This window comes from Battus philenor, unplaced genomic scaffold (genome assembly GCF_028537555.1).
Source record: "Battus philenor isolate CCGP_79_NKW_IND1 unplaced genomic scaffold, ilBatPhil1.0.hap1 SCAF_5, whole genome shotgun sequence".
NCBI classification, from domain to species: Eukaryota; Metazoa; Arthropoda; class Insecta; order Lepidoptera; family Papilionidae; genus Battus; species Battus philenor.
In genome coordinates, this window is record NW_027181715.1 from 3,409,709 (window position 1) to 3,425,009 (window position 15,301).

The 15,301-nt window shown below is 32.5% G+C and overlaps 1 protein-coding gene across 1 annotated transcript; it reads right to left on the reverse strand.

The window, feature by feature from the left end:
- Window positions 1–11,049: 11,049 nt before the first annotated feature.
- Window positions 11,050–14,343, reverse strand: LOC137929903 (chymotrypsin-2-like). Its single transcript, XM_068773031.1, has 5 exons — window positions 14,253–14,343; window positions 13,958–14,135; window positions 12,651–12,897; window positions 11,545–11,691; window positions 11,050–11,286 (listed from the first exon to the last, which is right to left on the reverse strand). The coding sequence occupies exons 1-5, from the start codon at window positions 14,302–14,304 to the stop codon at window positions 11,101–11,103; spliced, it is 810 nt and encodes a 269-aa protein (XP_068629132.1). The 5' UTR covers window positions 14,305–14,343; the 3' UTR covers window positions 11,050–11,100.
- Window positions 14,344–15,301: the final 958 nt, after the last annotated feature.

Here is a 15,301-nt window from a genome sequence, read left to right on the forward strand (position 1 = left end):
GTATTAAGTAAGGCGACGTCCAACAGTGACATCGCTTCCAGAAGCTGGCAACCTCTAGTGTTAGTAGCTTTACTACCCCAGTCCACTGCCCAAGCGTTAAAATCTCCAGCTATAGCTACCGGGGAGTACATTCGGGCATCCTCCACTAATTTGGCCAGGAACCGGACGAACTCATCGTGTGTTAGGCTAGGTGGCGCATAGCAACTGTAGAAATGTACTCCATTAAATTTGGCTCTTACAAATCCAGAACAATTATTTTGATTACCCTGGAGAGGTTGAGTGCCACATGCCCAGATGACAGCTTTTCCTTCCTTATCGGTGATCCAGTTTAGGCCACTGATGTGCTTATAGGGTTCCGAAATTAGTACTATGTCTAATTTTAGCTCCCGTACGGTCTGCATGAGTAGGTCTTGGGCAACCTCACAATGATTAAGATTAATTTGTAGTACCTTGATCATTTTTGAGGCTGTCTTAACATCTGAAGTGCTTTTTTAAATACAGGGCAATGACCACATCCTGCAATGTGAGCACAGTCTTCGGAATTCCCAATGTCAACACAGAGGACACATCGGGCTTCCTTACCGCACTCTTTGGCTTTGTGGCCTATTTCCCCAATATATATTGTGTGTGTGTGTGTGTGTGTGTGTGTGTGTGTGTGTGTGTGTGTGTGTGTATACATACAACTACGCAGGAACACCCATTCCATTTTTAAATTTGGTTACATTCTGACCTAGTTAAAGGTAACAATCGCAGTCCAAAACGCGTGGTAGAATCAAGTAACTATAAATTTGACATGTTCAAATAAAAGCCTTCCTCGTCTCGTTTTGCTATAGTAAAAAAGGATGTCTGAAAGGCTCATTGCACTCTGTACGACGGTCCACCGACACCTAAGTTACTATCGATTGCAAACCATTCACCGACGCATTTGCTGGGTGATTGAATTTTACGACGAAATATTTTCTCTTTCGCATTTCGTATTCAATGTGAGTGTGTAATGATTCTCTCTCTTACTCATTCCATCTAGATAAAAAAAAACAAGAAGTTTTATTAAGTATATGGTCTCGTAGAATATTTAAGTCGATAGTATGAAGTCTTCATTACTTTTGTGGCAGCTTTTTTAGAATGATTTAAATCACATCTGTTCATAATCAAAAATACCAAAAAATCAAGTATTAAGGATCTCTCTTTTTTATTCCATGGATAAAACTTCACATAAAGACAGTTTATGAAATTCCCTGTATATTGTGATATAGTTTAAATAATAAACAGTTAATAAACTCTGCGTTGTCACTTAGTGTCGTGACGCTCGCGGGTGGAGGGCCTAGCCGGACTGACGATCGGCCCGGTGCAGCAAGAATCTTTTTTTCTGCAGAACTATTAGAGAAACCTAACGGATACTTCAATATCTGCTTCCCCTAGAAGGACGTACATTACATCTGGTATTCTAAAAATAGAATTCCTCGTATAAAATCAATTTAACTAAATTCTAAAACTGATTTCAGTATAAAATTAACTGTAATTTCTTTGAAAAACCCAGAAAGATTTGACTACTCTCTCAAATTATAATAAAATTATAAACGTAACGTGTTCAAGGTTATATAATCTTAAACATATCACTTTCCTAATTTAATGCAATATTATTTATTGTACACGTTAGAATACATATGGATAGTTTCATAATAATAAACAAAAAAGTACAATGGTACTAATCATACGAACCAATCCTTTAAAGACAACCATAGTATGGAAACAGTAGAAGTATGAATAATGGATAGTTAACTTGTACAAAACATACATAAACATACATACATACATTGCTATTTATAATAAATAAATAAATATTACGAATATAAATATAATACAGTATAATCAAATATTACTAATTAAATTATAAATATAATACAATAATAATTGAAAATATAGTACTGACTTGAGTCGTGCTTACCTCAGTAAGAATAAAGAAACAGATACAGAAACTATTATTATAAGTTTTATATATTTTATAAAGAAAGCAAAATAAATATTTACATACATAGAAAAACTGATACACTTGTATAGCTTCAACTATTATTAGTTAAAGCAATAAAAGTGTAAAAGTTTTTCCTTTACGGAAAAAAAAAAAGTTTTTTTTATTACAAGGACGCTTATTACACCAACATAGAGTCAAAAGTCGTGAACCATTATCTTTTCTGAATTATAATACTAAAATTACAATACACAATTCTCATTAGAACTTATTTTATAATAAAAATAAATAAAGTAAAACTCAAATTACAGCTGAATTATATAAATATAAAAAGTGATATGAAAAAAACTTTTAAGCTCAACGAGCTATGAAAAGAAGCGATCCAACGAGCTATGCTCGAGATTTTTCTTGCAGATCAAGAATGAGGGGATTTGTAGACAGACGGCATTAACCGCCATAAACCAGCGAATTAGTAAGTAGTAGTGGTAATGGGCAAGCCACATAGGGTGTAAAATAAATTGCCGCTAGGCCTTAAGGTTTTAGAGTGGAGATCACGGACCTGCAAGCAAGTTGTAGGCCCACTTCCATACAGTCCCAAAGAAAACCTGTGAGGCATAAGTCCAGCAGTGTTCGTCTTACATATGAAATAATGATGCAAAGTTTTAACCACTATATAAATAAACAGTGTTTTGATCATAAACAGGAAATTCGTAAACAAAAAAAAATAACAACGCATAATAAAGCGAAGTACTATCAGTCGCGTGACCTTTACAACTGATCGTATCTTAAAAGCATTAAACTATTACCCGATGCCCTTTATGAGTCGATAAGTTTTATACAAACTTTTGAAAGCTCCAACACAGAAGTTATAAAGTAAAAGTTAAGCAACTTAAATACTCGAGTGCAGCGTATTAATCTTCCGCATTAGAAAACTTTCATCGAAGAATTCAACTCCTTTACTTTATTTATTACCATGTTAAGACTCATAATTTAAAATTATTTACAGATTGGTTATAGATGTAAATGATTTAAATGAGTGAATGTATAACTCATTTCTGAGGAAAAAACTTAAAAGATATTACTATATATAAAATGGTCATTCAAAAATTTTAATGGTTTAGTAAACAATGATTAATTTTAATATGTAGTTATACGAATTTTAACTAATTTGTAAGTAAATGAACTATACATTCACCTTTTTAAAGGTTTTATACTTATAAACAATCCACCTATATTGACTAACATACTAAAGAATACTACTAGAATCCAGTCTTAATATAAAAATTGTATATTAATACGCAAAGAAATGTCTCAAGGAAGATGATCGAAAAAATAAATTTTCAATTAATCAATTAATCCTTATAATATTTTTTGTTATTTGAATATACATACTCACAACTATGAATAGAAAATGAAAGAGAGACAATATTTTTCATCTCAGTGTAATAGATCAAAGTAAACAACCTTCATGTTTGCACGGGGTGTGGGTACGTAGGAATGGAAGTGCTCTCATCGATTTAGAGTGCTTTAGGAGAAGGAAAGCACTTAAGTTCCCTTTTTGTGCATTATTAATGTCTATAAGAAAATGAAATTCGATTATTAGTAATTTATTTATTGTTATATCGGCATTATTGTTACTTAAACGGTAAAAAGATTTAACTAATAATAATATTACTTGAAGGACGTTCACTGCTGTACGTATCCATTATCAATAAATTTCCAATATAATAGTGAAAAACTTGTGGCATATCTCGAAGACCTAAACAAGTTAACAGACAATGTTCACCCTACGCTACGCGTGCCAGTTTGCTTGTGGTTTGTCCACTCTAAAACTTCAAGCCACAGTAGTCGACTTTTTTGCGTGCTATCTGGCCTGTCCACTATGTGTTGCTCATCTACGGAACTCCTTAGACCTAGTTCAATCTAGTACAGAAATCCGTAGCATGGCCTTCTCTGTATATTCTATACTCTTAAAAAAATAATTTTCGAAAACTTTGAAGACTTGATTTTTTAAATTATTTTTAAGATTCTCTTACAGAAGATGTTATTTTTAATCCAGAAATTATATATGTCGGATCGGTAGGTTGCATTCTGATATCTGTATCGATCAAATAAAAAATGACAGGTATAAATAACACGCACTATTCTTATTCTACAAAAAACAAATGAACAATTAAAAAGTATAATAGCAAGTATGTAATATATAAATGCAAAAAAAATTCAGTCCGCAGCGAAAAATAATTAAAGAAAAGAAAAAATCGACCAAGCATTTTTTTATTTATAGTAGTCATATACACATCTAATCGAAAACGGCAGAGACCTCGTAAAATTTATTTACAATTTTTTTTTGTTTCCTAATATTCTATTTAATATAAAATTACTGAAACTTTCTTCGTATATTATGAGATGTTAAAATAAATGTATTCATAGAAAAAAATTAAATTGTGTAGCAGAAGCTTCTTTATATTAAATTTGTATATATTTTTATAGTGTATACTTTAATTTTTGAAAAAAATACCATTTCAACTCTTCTAAGAAAAATGGAGGTGATAATTATCAAATGTTAATTATCATGATATTTATTTTCATGTCATACAGAGATGATACTTTTCGTTGTTTCGTTATTCTTATAAGTCCAGCGTTCTTTAACGGAATCGATGTTTATGTCTATTTGAGACCAAGAACATGTCGAAGATGTGTCGAAGAAAGACGCTCGTGATAATAGACATAATTCATCATCATAATAATAGCCATTAAAATCCCACTCCACAAGGCCTCTCCAAGATCTACGATGACCAGTTCTGCACTGCTCGCATCCAGCGACTTATCGCGACCTTGACTATTTCGTCGCTTCATCTAGTGGGAGGCATCTAGTCGGCATCTCCTGGCTACTCGTCGTAACTAAAGAATATTTAATGGAATCAGGCGTTATTTTGCAGAAGTCCATCCTAAGTAAGAAAAGGACCAATATTTAGCCACTTCCGCACATGCAGAGGTAGTCGCATAACAAAGTGCACGGCCCGTCAGCCCGCTGTTACATACGCAAGCGGCAAACAATGCGAATTACACAACTACCACCGTTAAATTACTAAACACGTGTTTCACCCCTCCACGGGGCATCTTCAGGAGTTATGTTACAACGATTAGTGCTAAACACAGATTCTGTATGTGCGTCTAAATGTGCGGCTGTGTGGCTAAATATTGGTCTTTTCTTACGTAACTCATGAACCTTCCGTTCATACCTAGGGATATTAAATAACGTTATTTCTAAAATCATCTGATAAAATGGATATAACATGTAAGTGTTATGAATAAGGAAATAAAAATTTCATTACTATAGATCCGATAAGGGTCAGCCACAGAAGTGTCCTTTGCAAATCGTAACGACATTTCAATAACCCTCCAAGGGTCGCGGCGATATCACAAGGTCGACAAAATTTCCTCGCCCTTGCAAAAAGACGTGGCTTAAGAAACTATTCTGGACATCTTGCTCGAGTGCAATTTATGTAACCATTGAATAAATTAAAAAACTTCGACGCAGCTGTTGAATACCATTGTGCTTTGCTTTTTCATAGATATTTATTTTAAGTTAAAACATATATTAATACAATGGAAGGTCTTATCTTTTACAACGATTGTTTACAGATGACTTTTGTATAAATACATACTGTAAAAAAATAATAAAGATGGCGACGAATTTAAAACAAAATTCAAATGCAAATTTGAGCTTTTTTTGTCAACGTATTGTAAACGTTGATATCGATTGTAGATCAAAGTTTTATATACAATAATATGTAATAAAATGATAATTGCTCTTAAATTGCTGAAAGAAGCTAAAATGCCAAAAAAAAGTTCATAGGACCAAACTCTCTATTACATATATTTACAAATAAAGGATTTTTCAACACGTTATACAATTACATAAACAGCGAAACAAATCAAAATAAAAAATATAGTCATAAAAATCTTGACTCTCGATATAATGCAATTTGAAATCTTTTATCAATGATTTTAAATCACATGTTGGAAAACCAGCTGGTGTGTTTACAAAACAAGCTTTATTTTCATTGTTTAATCTTTTATTAGACAAATCGATCGGTTTAAAATGCTTACAAATAATGAAAACACATCATGTACTACAGGCGTTTTTATTTCTTCGTGCGTACATTATAAAAAGAACATGGTAAGCTTTACGAGCTTTGTAATCATAATAAAAGGCTTTTCATTAGTGTTATCTGTGTCATTTGTCATCCTATCTCCAATAAACACCATTCTTTTATTATCACTGTCACTTGATTTAACGCCTTTTGTCATTAAAAAAGCGATAACTTGTGACGACAAAATCTTTGCGAATTCTTCATCATAATATTGAAAAATTATTTTGACTTATTTCATTGGTATTAAAAATTGCGAACACTGTAAAGTAAAAAAAAACTCTAAGATGTTGAAAAAATATTACATATAAAAATTCTTGGAAAAATGTTAAACTTTAGCATTAAGGGAATATTTATTTATTTAAATTGAAAATCCAGATTTTATTACGTAAATAAGGCCTAGAAATAATTAGGTTACAATTGTATTAATTGCCATTGGTTAGTTTAGACTTCCACAGCTGGCTATAGCCTTTCCCAATAGATTTAATTTTGATTAATTAGATTTTTTAATTTTTACTTAAAGTCTAAGAAGCAATTACTGAAAATCAGCACTGTAGTAAGGGTTAAGATGTAATACCGTACGTAGTTGAGCAAGGGTTCCCATTGTTGGTACTTTTGCCTATATTATATCTTACCTCTAATAATTTTATATTCAGCTGTCAATGAGTTTTCTTTCTTCACTTCTTCTATCTACAAGATACTTGGCTCGCCTGTCCAGCTGGTACCATAACTGCTATCTTCGCCGGGAAGAACGTAGCAGCCAGAGACTTTGCTCTTTTTATCTTTACTCATATGTGGGTTAGCGAACAGTCTTTTTATTCCAAATATATTCGGAAAATACTGCCGCTCATCGTCAGTATATATCTTCGTCAACGTTTTTAAAATTCGTTTATTCAACATTGGAACTTTTAACAGAACTCTTATTGACTATCTACTTTTTAATTTTTTTTAATCTATTTTATATTTGACTCTATTCTGCTTCTGAATGTAGTATAGTTGTGGAGAAGAAGAATGAAAAAACTCCACAACAATACAACTTTTAATAAAGTTTATTACAGATTTATGCATATATACTTTGTCAGATATAACCCAAATAAAAACAAAATAGTCAGACATCACTGTCAATGGTTTTTATATTAAAAATAAATTGTTTATTGAATAATAAGCTTTTTTCCATAAATTTACTTTTAATATGCGTTTTGAATTTCGTAAATGGTAGTCCAATAATGTTTTGCATCATTTTATTAAGAAATCTGATTCCGTTTATTATAAATCAATTAGAGACTTTTTGCCGTCGAAATTTATAAATTCAAAGTGTCACACAAATTTTAGTGCCAAAACGCTAAAGACGCTCTGTCCAGACTTTTTCACAGTTACAAACCTAGAGGCCAATACCAGTGGCGACACCTCCGGTCTCAGGCACTTTTATAATTTATTTCATCGGACTAGTAGGAACTTATGCTCTTAGAGAGGTATCTATTGAGTGACTGCACTAAAAGACTTCTGAAATTGAACCTCAGTTAGGGTTTTTGACGTCCAAGAGAACCGGACTCCAGCTCGATCCGTTAATGTTGTTAGTTCTACATAATCAAAACGACTCACATTTGATAATAGAACAAATGTGATAGCACTAGCAATATCTACATGTATATGTTTCACAAGAACAGAGTCAAGGTAACGTAAAAACTAATGTAACTACGGTGTTTTACACCGAGACGTGTGCGTTCACTTTCGTCCTTGAAAGCTCGCATTGACTGCGAGAGAGAGGTCACAAGACACATTTGTCTTCATTGTTTAAAAAGAAAAGTAAATAGTTGACCAAATAATACAACCATTTTATCTGACCATTGAGACACTGTATATGATAAACCTTGTAAATTACATATAGTACAATAATAAATATATAAATGATATATAGTATAGTATTAGTATATAATACAGTAGTATAGTAAATTATATACTGTATATTTTTTTCTTTCGATTTAGGACAGGTCATTGACTTCAGGAAGTATAAAATGCGCAAAAACAGACAGGCAATAATTAATTTTATTATGTAGTAATCAGAATTTTAAAAACACTTTTCCTATCTATATTATTATTACATTATCATTGTTTCTGAAACGTTTCGTATAGGGTATGCCACACAATAAGGGCGTATAATAATTGACAGAAAATAAGCTAAACATTCACCGCTATAAAGCTTTTACATTAAGGCGTATTGGACTGTAAAAGACACGCTGTATTTTTCCAATTTTTTTGGGTTCGTAAATCAAGATTCGTAAAATGATTTTTTTAAATATTTAAATGCCCTATGGTTTAAGTAATAATTAATAAATCTAATAATATAAATAGATCTAACAGAGACGTAATTTTTATTTTAAGGGTTCACTGTGCGTGTGTGTCGGGTCCATCGCATTGTAGGGGAGAGACCGGGTACTGGCGCGGAGCATCTTTAGAGGATTCCTTGCATCATTGGCGATCACCTTCACCGGCTATGCTTCTCGCCTAATCTAACCAAATTTTAAATAGTCCTACCAATGCTACTGTAAAAATCCTTTCCAGAAACGAGTTAATCTTCGCTCTTGACAAATAAATCCTTCAGTAGGTTACAGACATTAGGTTGTTATACCTCTCGCTCCTACTTTCACCGCATATAAATTCACTACCACTCACTTCACCTTATTTGTAGTCTTAACTATATTTATTTCCTAGAAAAGAACAGAAATTTTTATAAATACTATACATTACAATGTCCTCGAAAATCTTTCATCTATACAAATAAATAAAATTGAGGCATCTGTTTGTAATATTAAAATGACACGCTTTTTATTAGATATTTATGAATATATACGGTACATATACCAAAAGTATTTTTTTTTTATTTTGTCTGCGTGTTTGTTCCGTCTAATCTCTAAAATGGCTGTACCGATTTTGACGGCACTTACACTGGTAAGTAGCTGATGTAATAAGGAGTATCTTATGCTACTTTTTCTATGGAATATGTTTTAAATGTAATAATATATTGACACAAAATAGTACGAGCTACGCGAAGCGGGCGGCGGACGATTAGTTTCAATATTAAAATACAAGGGAGTGAGATCAATAAAACTTGTCTTATTCTCGGTAGAAGGATTAACATTTCACCGTAAACTAAGCGGAATCAATAACTCTCGATACTTCGTCTTTCCAAAATCCTAGTGATATAGAAACAATATATTTTGCTATAATATATGTATATATATATATATATATATATATAATATGACTGGCCTAAACTTTTATAGGACTGTATTGCAACCAATGGAGACACTTCGCAGTATCGAGGTATTCTCTTGGTACCTTCACTGGTTTAAGCTCATGGGGGATCCCTCGTGTTTCTGTGAACCGGGCACGGACCAGACCGTGGTCCACCTGGTAGCCGACTGTTCCGCATTCGGAGAACTTCCTAATGCCGGTTAGGCACAAAGATTTGCGAGGAATCTATGACCTCGCTAATCAGCGATGTCGAAGCGAGACCAACTTTCTTCAAGTTATGTAAAGAAATTGCAACAAACATAATAGAACGAAATAAAAGTTAATAATGAGGAATATATAAATAATACTAGCTGACCCGGCCACGCGTTGCTGTGAAAGTTTAAAAAGTGGAAATAATTTAATTATACGGTATTTCGTTCACTACAAAATAAATTTAATTAATTTTATAGCGTCAACAACACGTGGTAATTATGCTGTTAAAATGTAGCTTATATGACACGTTCGTAGATTTACCATAGCAGCGCCATCTATTGATTACTTACTCAACCCAGTCGAAAGGTATCGACATCTGTTAGAATCATTTGTTAATAAATTAAAATTGCGACTATAATTTGAGATTTAAACTATCCTATCTCTCAAGTTAGATCGAACTGCACATGGTGTGCGAATTTTATTATAATCGGTTAAGTGGTTTAGAAGTCCATTGAGTATAAACATTGTGACACGAGATTTATATATATTAAGATATATGTAACTACAAGCAATAAAAATAAGTACATAAAACAAATTTTACAAATATAATTAAAAATCAAGAATTGTAAAACTGAGGAACGAGGTTATGAAAGAAAGGCATTGAATAAAAGCGAAAATGGAATAAAAGGGAAAGGTAGAAGAAATGTAGAAAGAAAGATAAAATACGAATGATCGTAAGATGAATGCGAGAGGAGCATGAAAATAAAATATATACGTAAAAAAATTCATTAAATGTAAATAGAAAGTCCTTGTACGAGTACGAGGAGCCGCCAATAGCGAGGGCCATAAGAAACCCAATGGAGACCACTTCCAATAATCTTTATATATTTTAATGGTTATATTAATGTATTTACTAACACATTACAATAGTATTAAAAGTTACGTACCATAAATTAATGTTGTTTTTCTTGTGGCAATATTTAAAGCAATACAAAGTATATAATATTAAGACGTATCTTTTTTGTCTAAAAAATCAATAGTGTTTGTGTGTATAATATGTACAGATTCTATAAAGAAACATGAACTCTATTCACATTCTGAATATTTTTTAATAAATCCTTGTGTGTAACTATTCGAGAAACTATGTATTTTATGATAAAGAAATACACTTACTTCATTTTATTTCTATCTAAAGACATATTATCAATTTTTTTTAATTCGAAAGGTAAAGACTTTACCGATAAAAAAGTTAAGACCGGTATTATCTGTGATGTAACTCTCTACGTAATTTTAATTACCTATTTTAAATCGATACCATTTTAACAATCGTAAAGATAACTGAAGTGCTTTATCAGAGCGACAACGAGGAACAAAGAGGTTGGAAGCCAATTACCTCTTATTACATTATCAAGTTTATTTTATGGACTATATTAATATATTACTGATAATGATTTAGGAGATACTAGGCAATTAAAAGGCATATTAATGATTGATTATAATTTTAATTAATTAACATTCTGCGATCCCGTTAATTTAGTTATTTACAATAATTAGTTGTTCTTCTCCACCTGGAGCCGCTTCTGACATGTTTTCTTCGATCCAATTCTTGAAGGCAAAAACGCGCGTGTAGACATCCGGATATCCTCTGGCACATGGCATGCCCCAGGAGACGATACCAACAACTTTATGGTCTTCTACCAGTGGACCCCCAGAGTCTCCCTGTTAAGAAAATTTAATTTATTCCATACTAGTAATTTAAGCCCTTAAAATTATCTCTAAACTGACTTGAAAACCTTATTTATGTTTTTAAAATTAAATTTTACACGACAATATTATATAAGGAATTTAATAATAATAAACATATTTTTCATCAAAAGAAATCAGTAAATAATACTGCGCAGTTTGGAAAAAAGGTAAAGTAAAGTTAAACAAATATTTATATATTTTTGCCTGTAATTCCTGAAACAAAAGACTTACATGACAAGCGCCTTCGCCTCTTTTAGTAAGCGAGCATATCTGAGTGTCGTAAACTGGATTTATTAGCTGATATATATTCTGACATTCGCCCACGCCAAGTGCAAGCAAGTTTATCATTTGCAGCTGGACTGGCAAGACGCCTGGGTACTGGAAACATGTAACATTATTGTTTAATATTTTTATAATAAATGAATGTTTAGAGCTAGTGGCTTTTTCAGCGGGCTTGTTAAAATCACCGCAGCATAAGCTTCTGCTGTCAGCTGTGGTAAATAAGTATTACGTTTTCCTCACTTAATGGCGCTGTACCAAAAATAAATACTAAACTAGACCAGACAATAAAAATGATATTATTCAGAACAGAGAGAGAGTTTTAAAAACTTTTATGTATTACCGCACTGTTTTAACTTGACTATTGTGTAAAATATAGTATGACAGTAATATTTGCGACTGTTAAGCAGGACACGTTTTCAATTTTAAGGTAAGGCAAACTTTGTTTGAAATATATGATATCGTCGCTGCACACACACACACACAGAGAAACAAACAAAAAAAACAATGTAGGGAAACCAACACTTCTGACGAAAAATCTAAACAGTTGGCTACTTATGGCAGTCTCTTAATAAGAGAAGGATTGTATCCAAACATTAGGAACAATTGGTAAATCAGTAAAGTGTTTGACATAAGTAAAAACCTTTTTAAACGGTTTTATTTAGTCGACCCGTACGGAATTTGTTTATTTGGGTCAAAATTAGAAATTGAAATTTAAGCACCTTCCCGTTGTCAGATTGATCTGAAATTTGATACACAAATTTAATTTAGATGACTATACAATATAATAAAATCAATAACATTATAAATCCAAGATGGCCGCCGGTACAAAATGGCGGATTACTTATTTTTCCTTAACCCCTCAATATGGGTATCAAATGAAAGGGCTACACTAGTAAAACACGATGATTATGTCAAAATTTAAAATTCAAGATGGACGCTGTTCCAATTTGGCGGACTAGGTACATATTTTTCCACAACCACCACAATATGGGTATCAAAAAACCGTTTAACTTAAAAGTATTTTAAATGTATTTATTAACATAACAAATACTAACCGACAGTCTGCCCCATCCGCTAAGCAATAGTTCGGCGCCTGCTTCAGTATCTTTTTCTGGTAGTTGAATGGGCTGAACGTGGCTATTGAATTCAATTTCATTTGACAGTTTAATCAAGCTGACGTCATTTTTAATTAGATTGCCATCGTACTGTTCATGAACAATGATCTTTTCAATTGGATAATGATAGCCACCAGCGAGTAAGCTATTGGTTCCAACCACTACTGTCATTGTTTGAGGAGTTTTTCTGCAAATTAAAAAATTTACGATGTTATTAAAAATAAATACATAAAAAAAGCTTTTTGGAAGGTAAAGAATACCTAGATATCTCTATTAAGAATTAAGGGATTCTAACCATCATCACAAAGAATAAAAAAATATCTAGACTGGATTTTTATATATCCTCGTACTCCTAAATTATTTATGATGGCTTTAATTTTTTTTAATAATTATTTTACTTTTACTTTTGTGTTCTTCTTCCATGCATCTTAACATCTTTCATTCTTTCCTTACATTATACATTTCATCTGTCTTGCACTTTCATTCCATTTTCTCTCTTTTCCGATGCCTTTCATCCATCACCTCATTTCTCGGTTTTGCACATTTTCTCAGTTTTATTTATTTTTTTCATAAATTATTTATATACTTATTATTTTGCTTTCTAGACTCAACTTAGAAGATCCTATCCTACATAACTAGACATTTCTTTTGCATGGAATTTTGCCTTTTGAATTAAATGGAAATTTTGCCCTAACACCTGGTAGCGACAGCAGGCCTCTGGCAATAGCTGTGAAGCATACATGGAAATCTATATAGTTTAATAACCGATATTTATGTACCATATAACGCACAGAACAGATAACCGCTGGAGCCTTAAGGTTCTGGACTGAAGACCACGGACCGGCAAGCACAGCATTGGACATCCACCCACAAAACCTTGTTAAAGTCGTGACGTCGTAAGATCGTGACGATAAGACATTGGAAGAAGGCTGAATACAACCAGTCCTATTATAAATCTATGTGGGCGGCTTATGCCCATCAGTGGACGTCCTATGGCTGAAATGATGATGATGATTGATTTAATGGTAAGTGTACAACCCGCTTATGACAAAGCAGAGGTACACACGCAACATATTTTGTTTTACAGAATGTTTCACGAACCTTCATTTGCGCTGTCGCCATGACATGATATATCTATGAAATCCAATAAGTTCCATCATACTGAACATGTACATTCATGTACGTGTCGAGATACCCTCTCGATTGTACACCTTTTTTCCTCAAATTAAAGAAGTGTTTACACTTACCCAATAGTACAATGCGCAGCTGTTAATATATATCTCTCGCTTATAATAGAACCACCGCAGAAGTGTGAATTGTACACACTCCTTAAAGACGCCTGGTAAGGTATAGCGCCGTCTGGGGCATCTTCACCTCCGACGATGCGTGGACTGGAGTAAAATTCAGCAAAAGGAAGAACATAGCCTTAGAAAAAAAAAGAAATACAATTGTTGAGTAATTCTTCTTTCTCTTTCATTTAATGCTAGAGGACGGTGTGATTTTAAAATCTTATTATTAGCTAATTTTATTTTGACAACTTACCATGAGTTGTAGATATAGTGAAAACAGTAAAAATTAAATATAATAAATACATATTTAAAGAATGTAATTAATAAGTTTTATTTTGAACTAATCCCCAGACAATACTAACCACGAGTCTTATGATTTTCCTTTTATAACATCTAAAATTTTAAGTGGCCACTTAAGAAGAATATTTATCTCTATGATGACATACTTTACGGGTTTAATGCGCCTTAAAAATCACTTGAAATTGTCATTTATATATAAAATTAGTGGTTTGCAGATCACAAAATCGGTATATACTTTATAAGAAAACTACCCTAGATTTCTTTATTCTTCGTGTATTATACAGTCTGGCAACAAAAATATTGTAAGTATAGTTCCGTACTTGTAACAATGATATCTTTGCTCGCATCGTTAGACTACATTCGTTGAAGCAACTTTTTAGGCCCAATATTAAATTATATACAAATATTTCAACGTTTAGACGAGAATTAGCCCGAGAAGAGGTCCCTTTGTAGGTGCCCACAGACCTAGTCACTCCTTGGAGGTCTAAGGCTAGGCGCCTGCAGCGCCCTGCCACCTCGAACCCTATAATTAGAGCAGCCGCAGCTTTGAGTCCCAAAAAAATCGATTTTCAATGTAAAAAAAAAGTCCATTTCAATCCCAAAAAATATTATATTTAGCGACAGTAACAGCGGCAGCATCCAGTTAGCGTTTATGAAGTACACGCAAAGTCATCATGATACACGTGAACAACATTGACATATCAAAGGAAATTAAAAACCATATATACGTGTCTTATCTATGATATTGAAACAAAACGATTTTCAATTAATTATTATCGTAATTCAAGTAGTCTTGATTGAATGCACTTCACGCTTTATTATTGTTAAAGGTTCATGGATAATATAAATTCCACTGACGTTATTGTAAATTGTGTGAAATGTGCTTATTATTGATTACAGTAAAGTACCTGTAAGATCCAAACGTGAATATCATTCGTGTGAACGAATGCGAACAATGATTTTCATTAAAATAAAACAAGGTGTGATAAGAGTATTGATAAA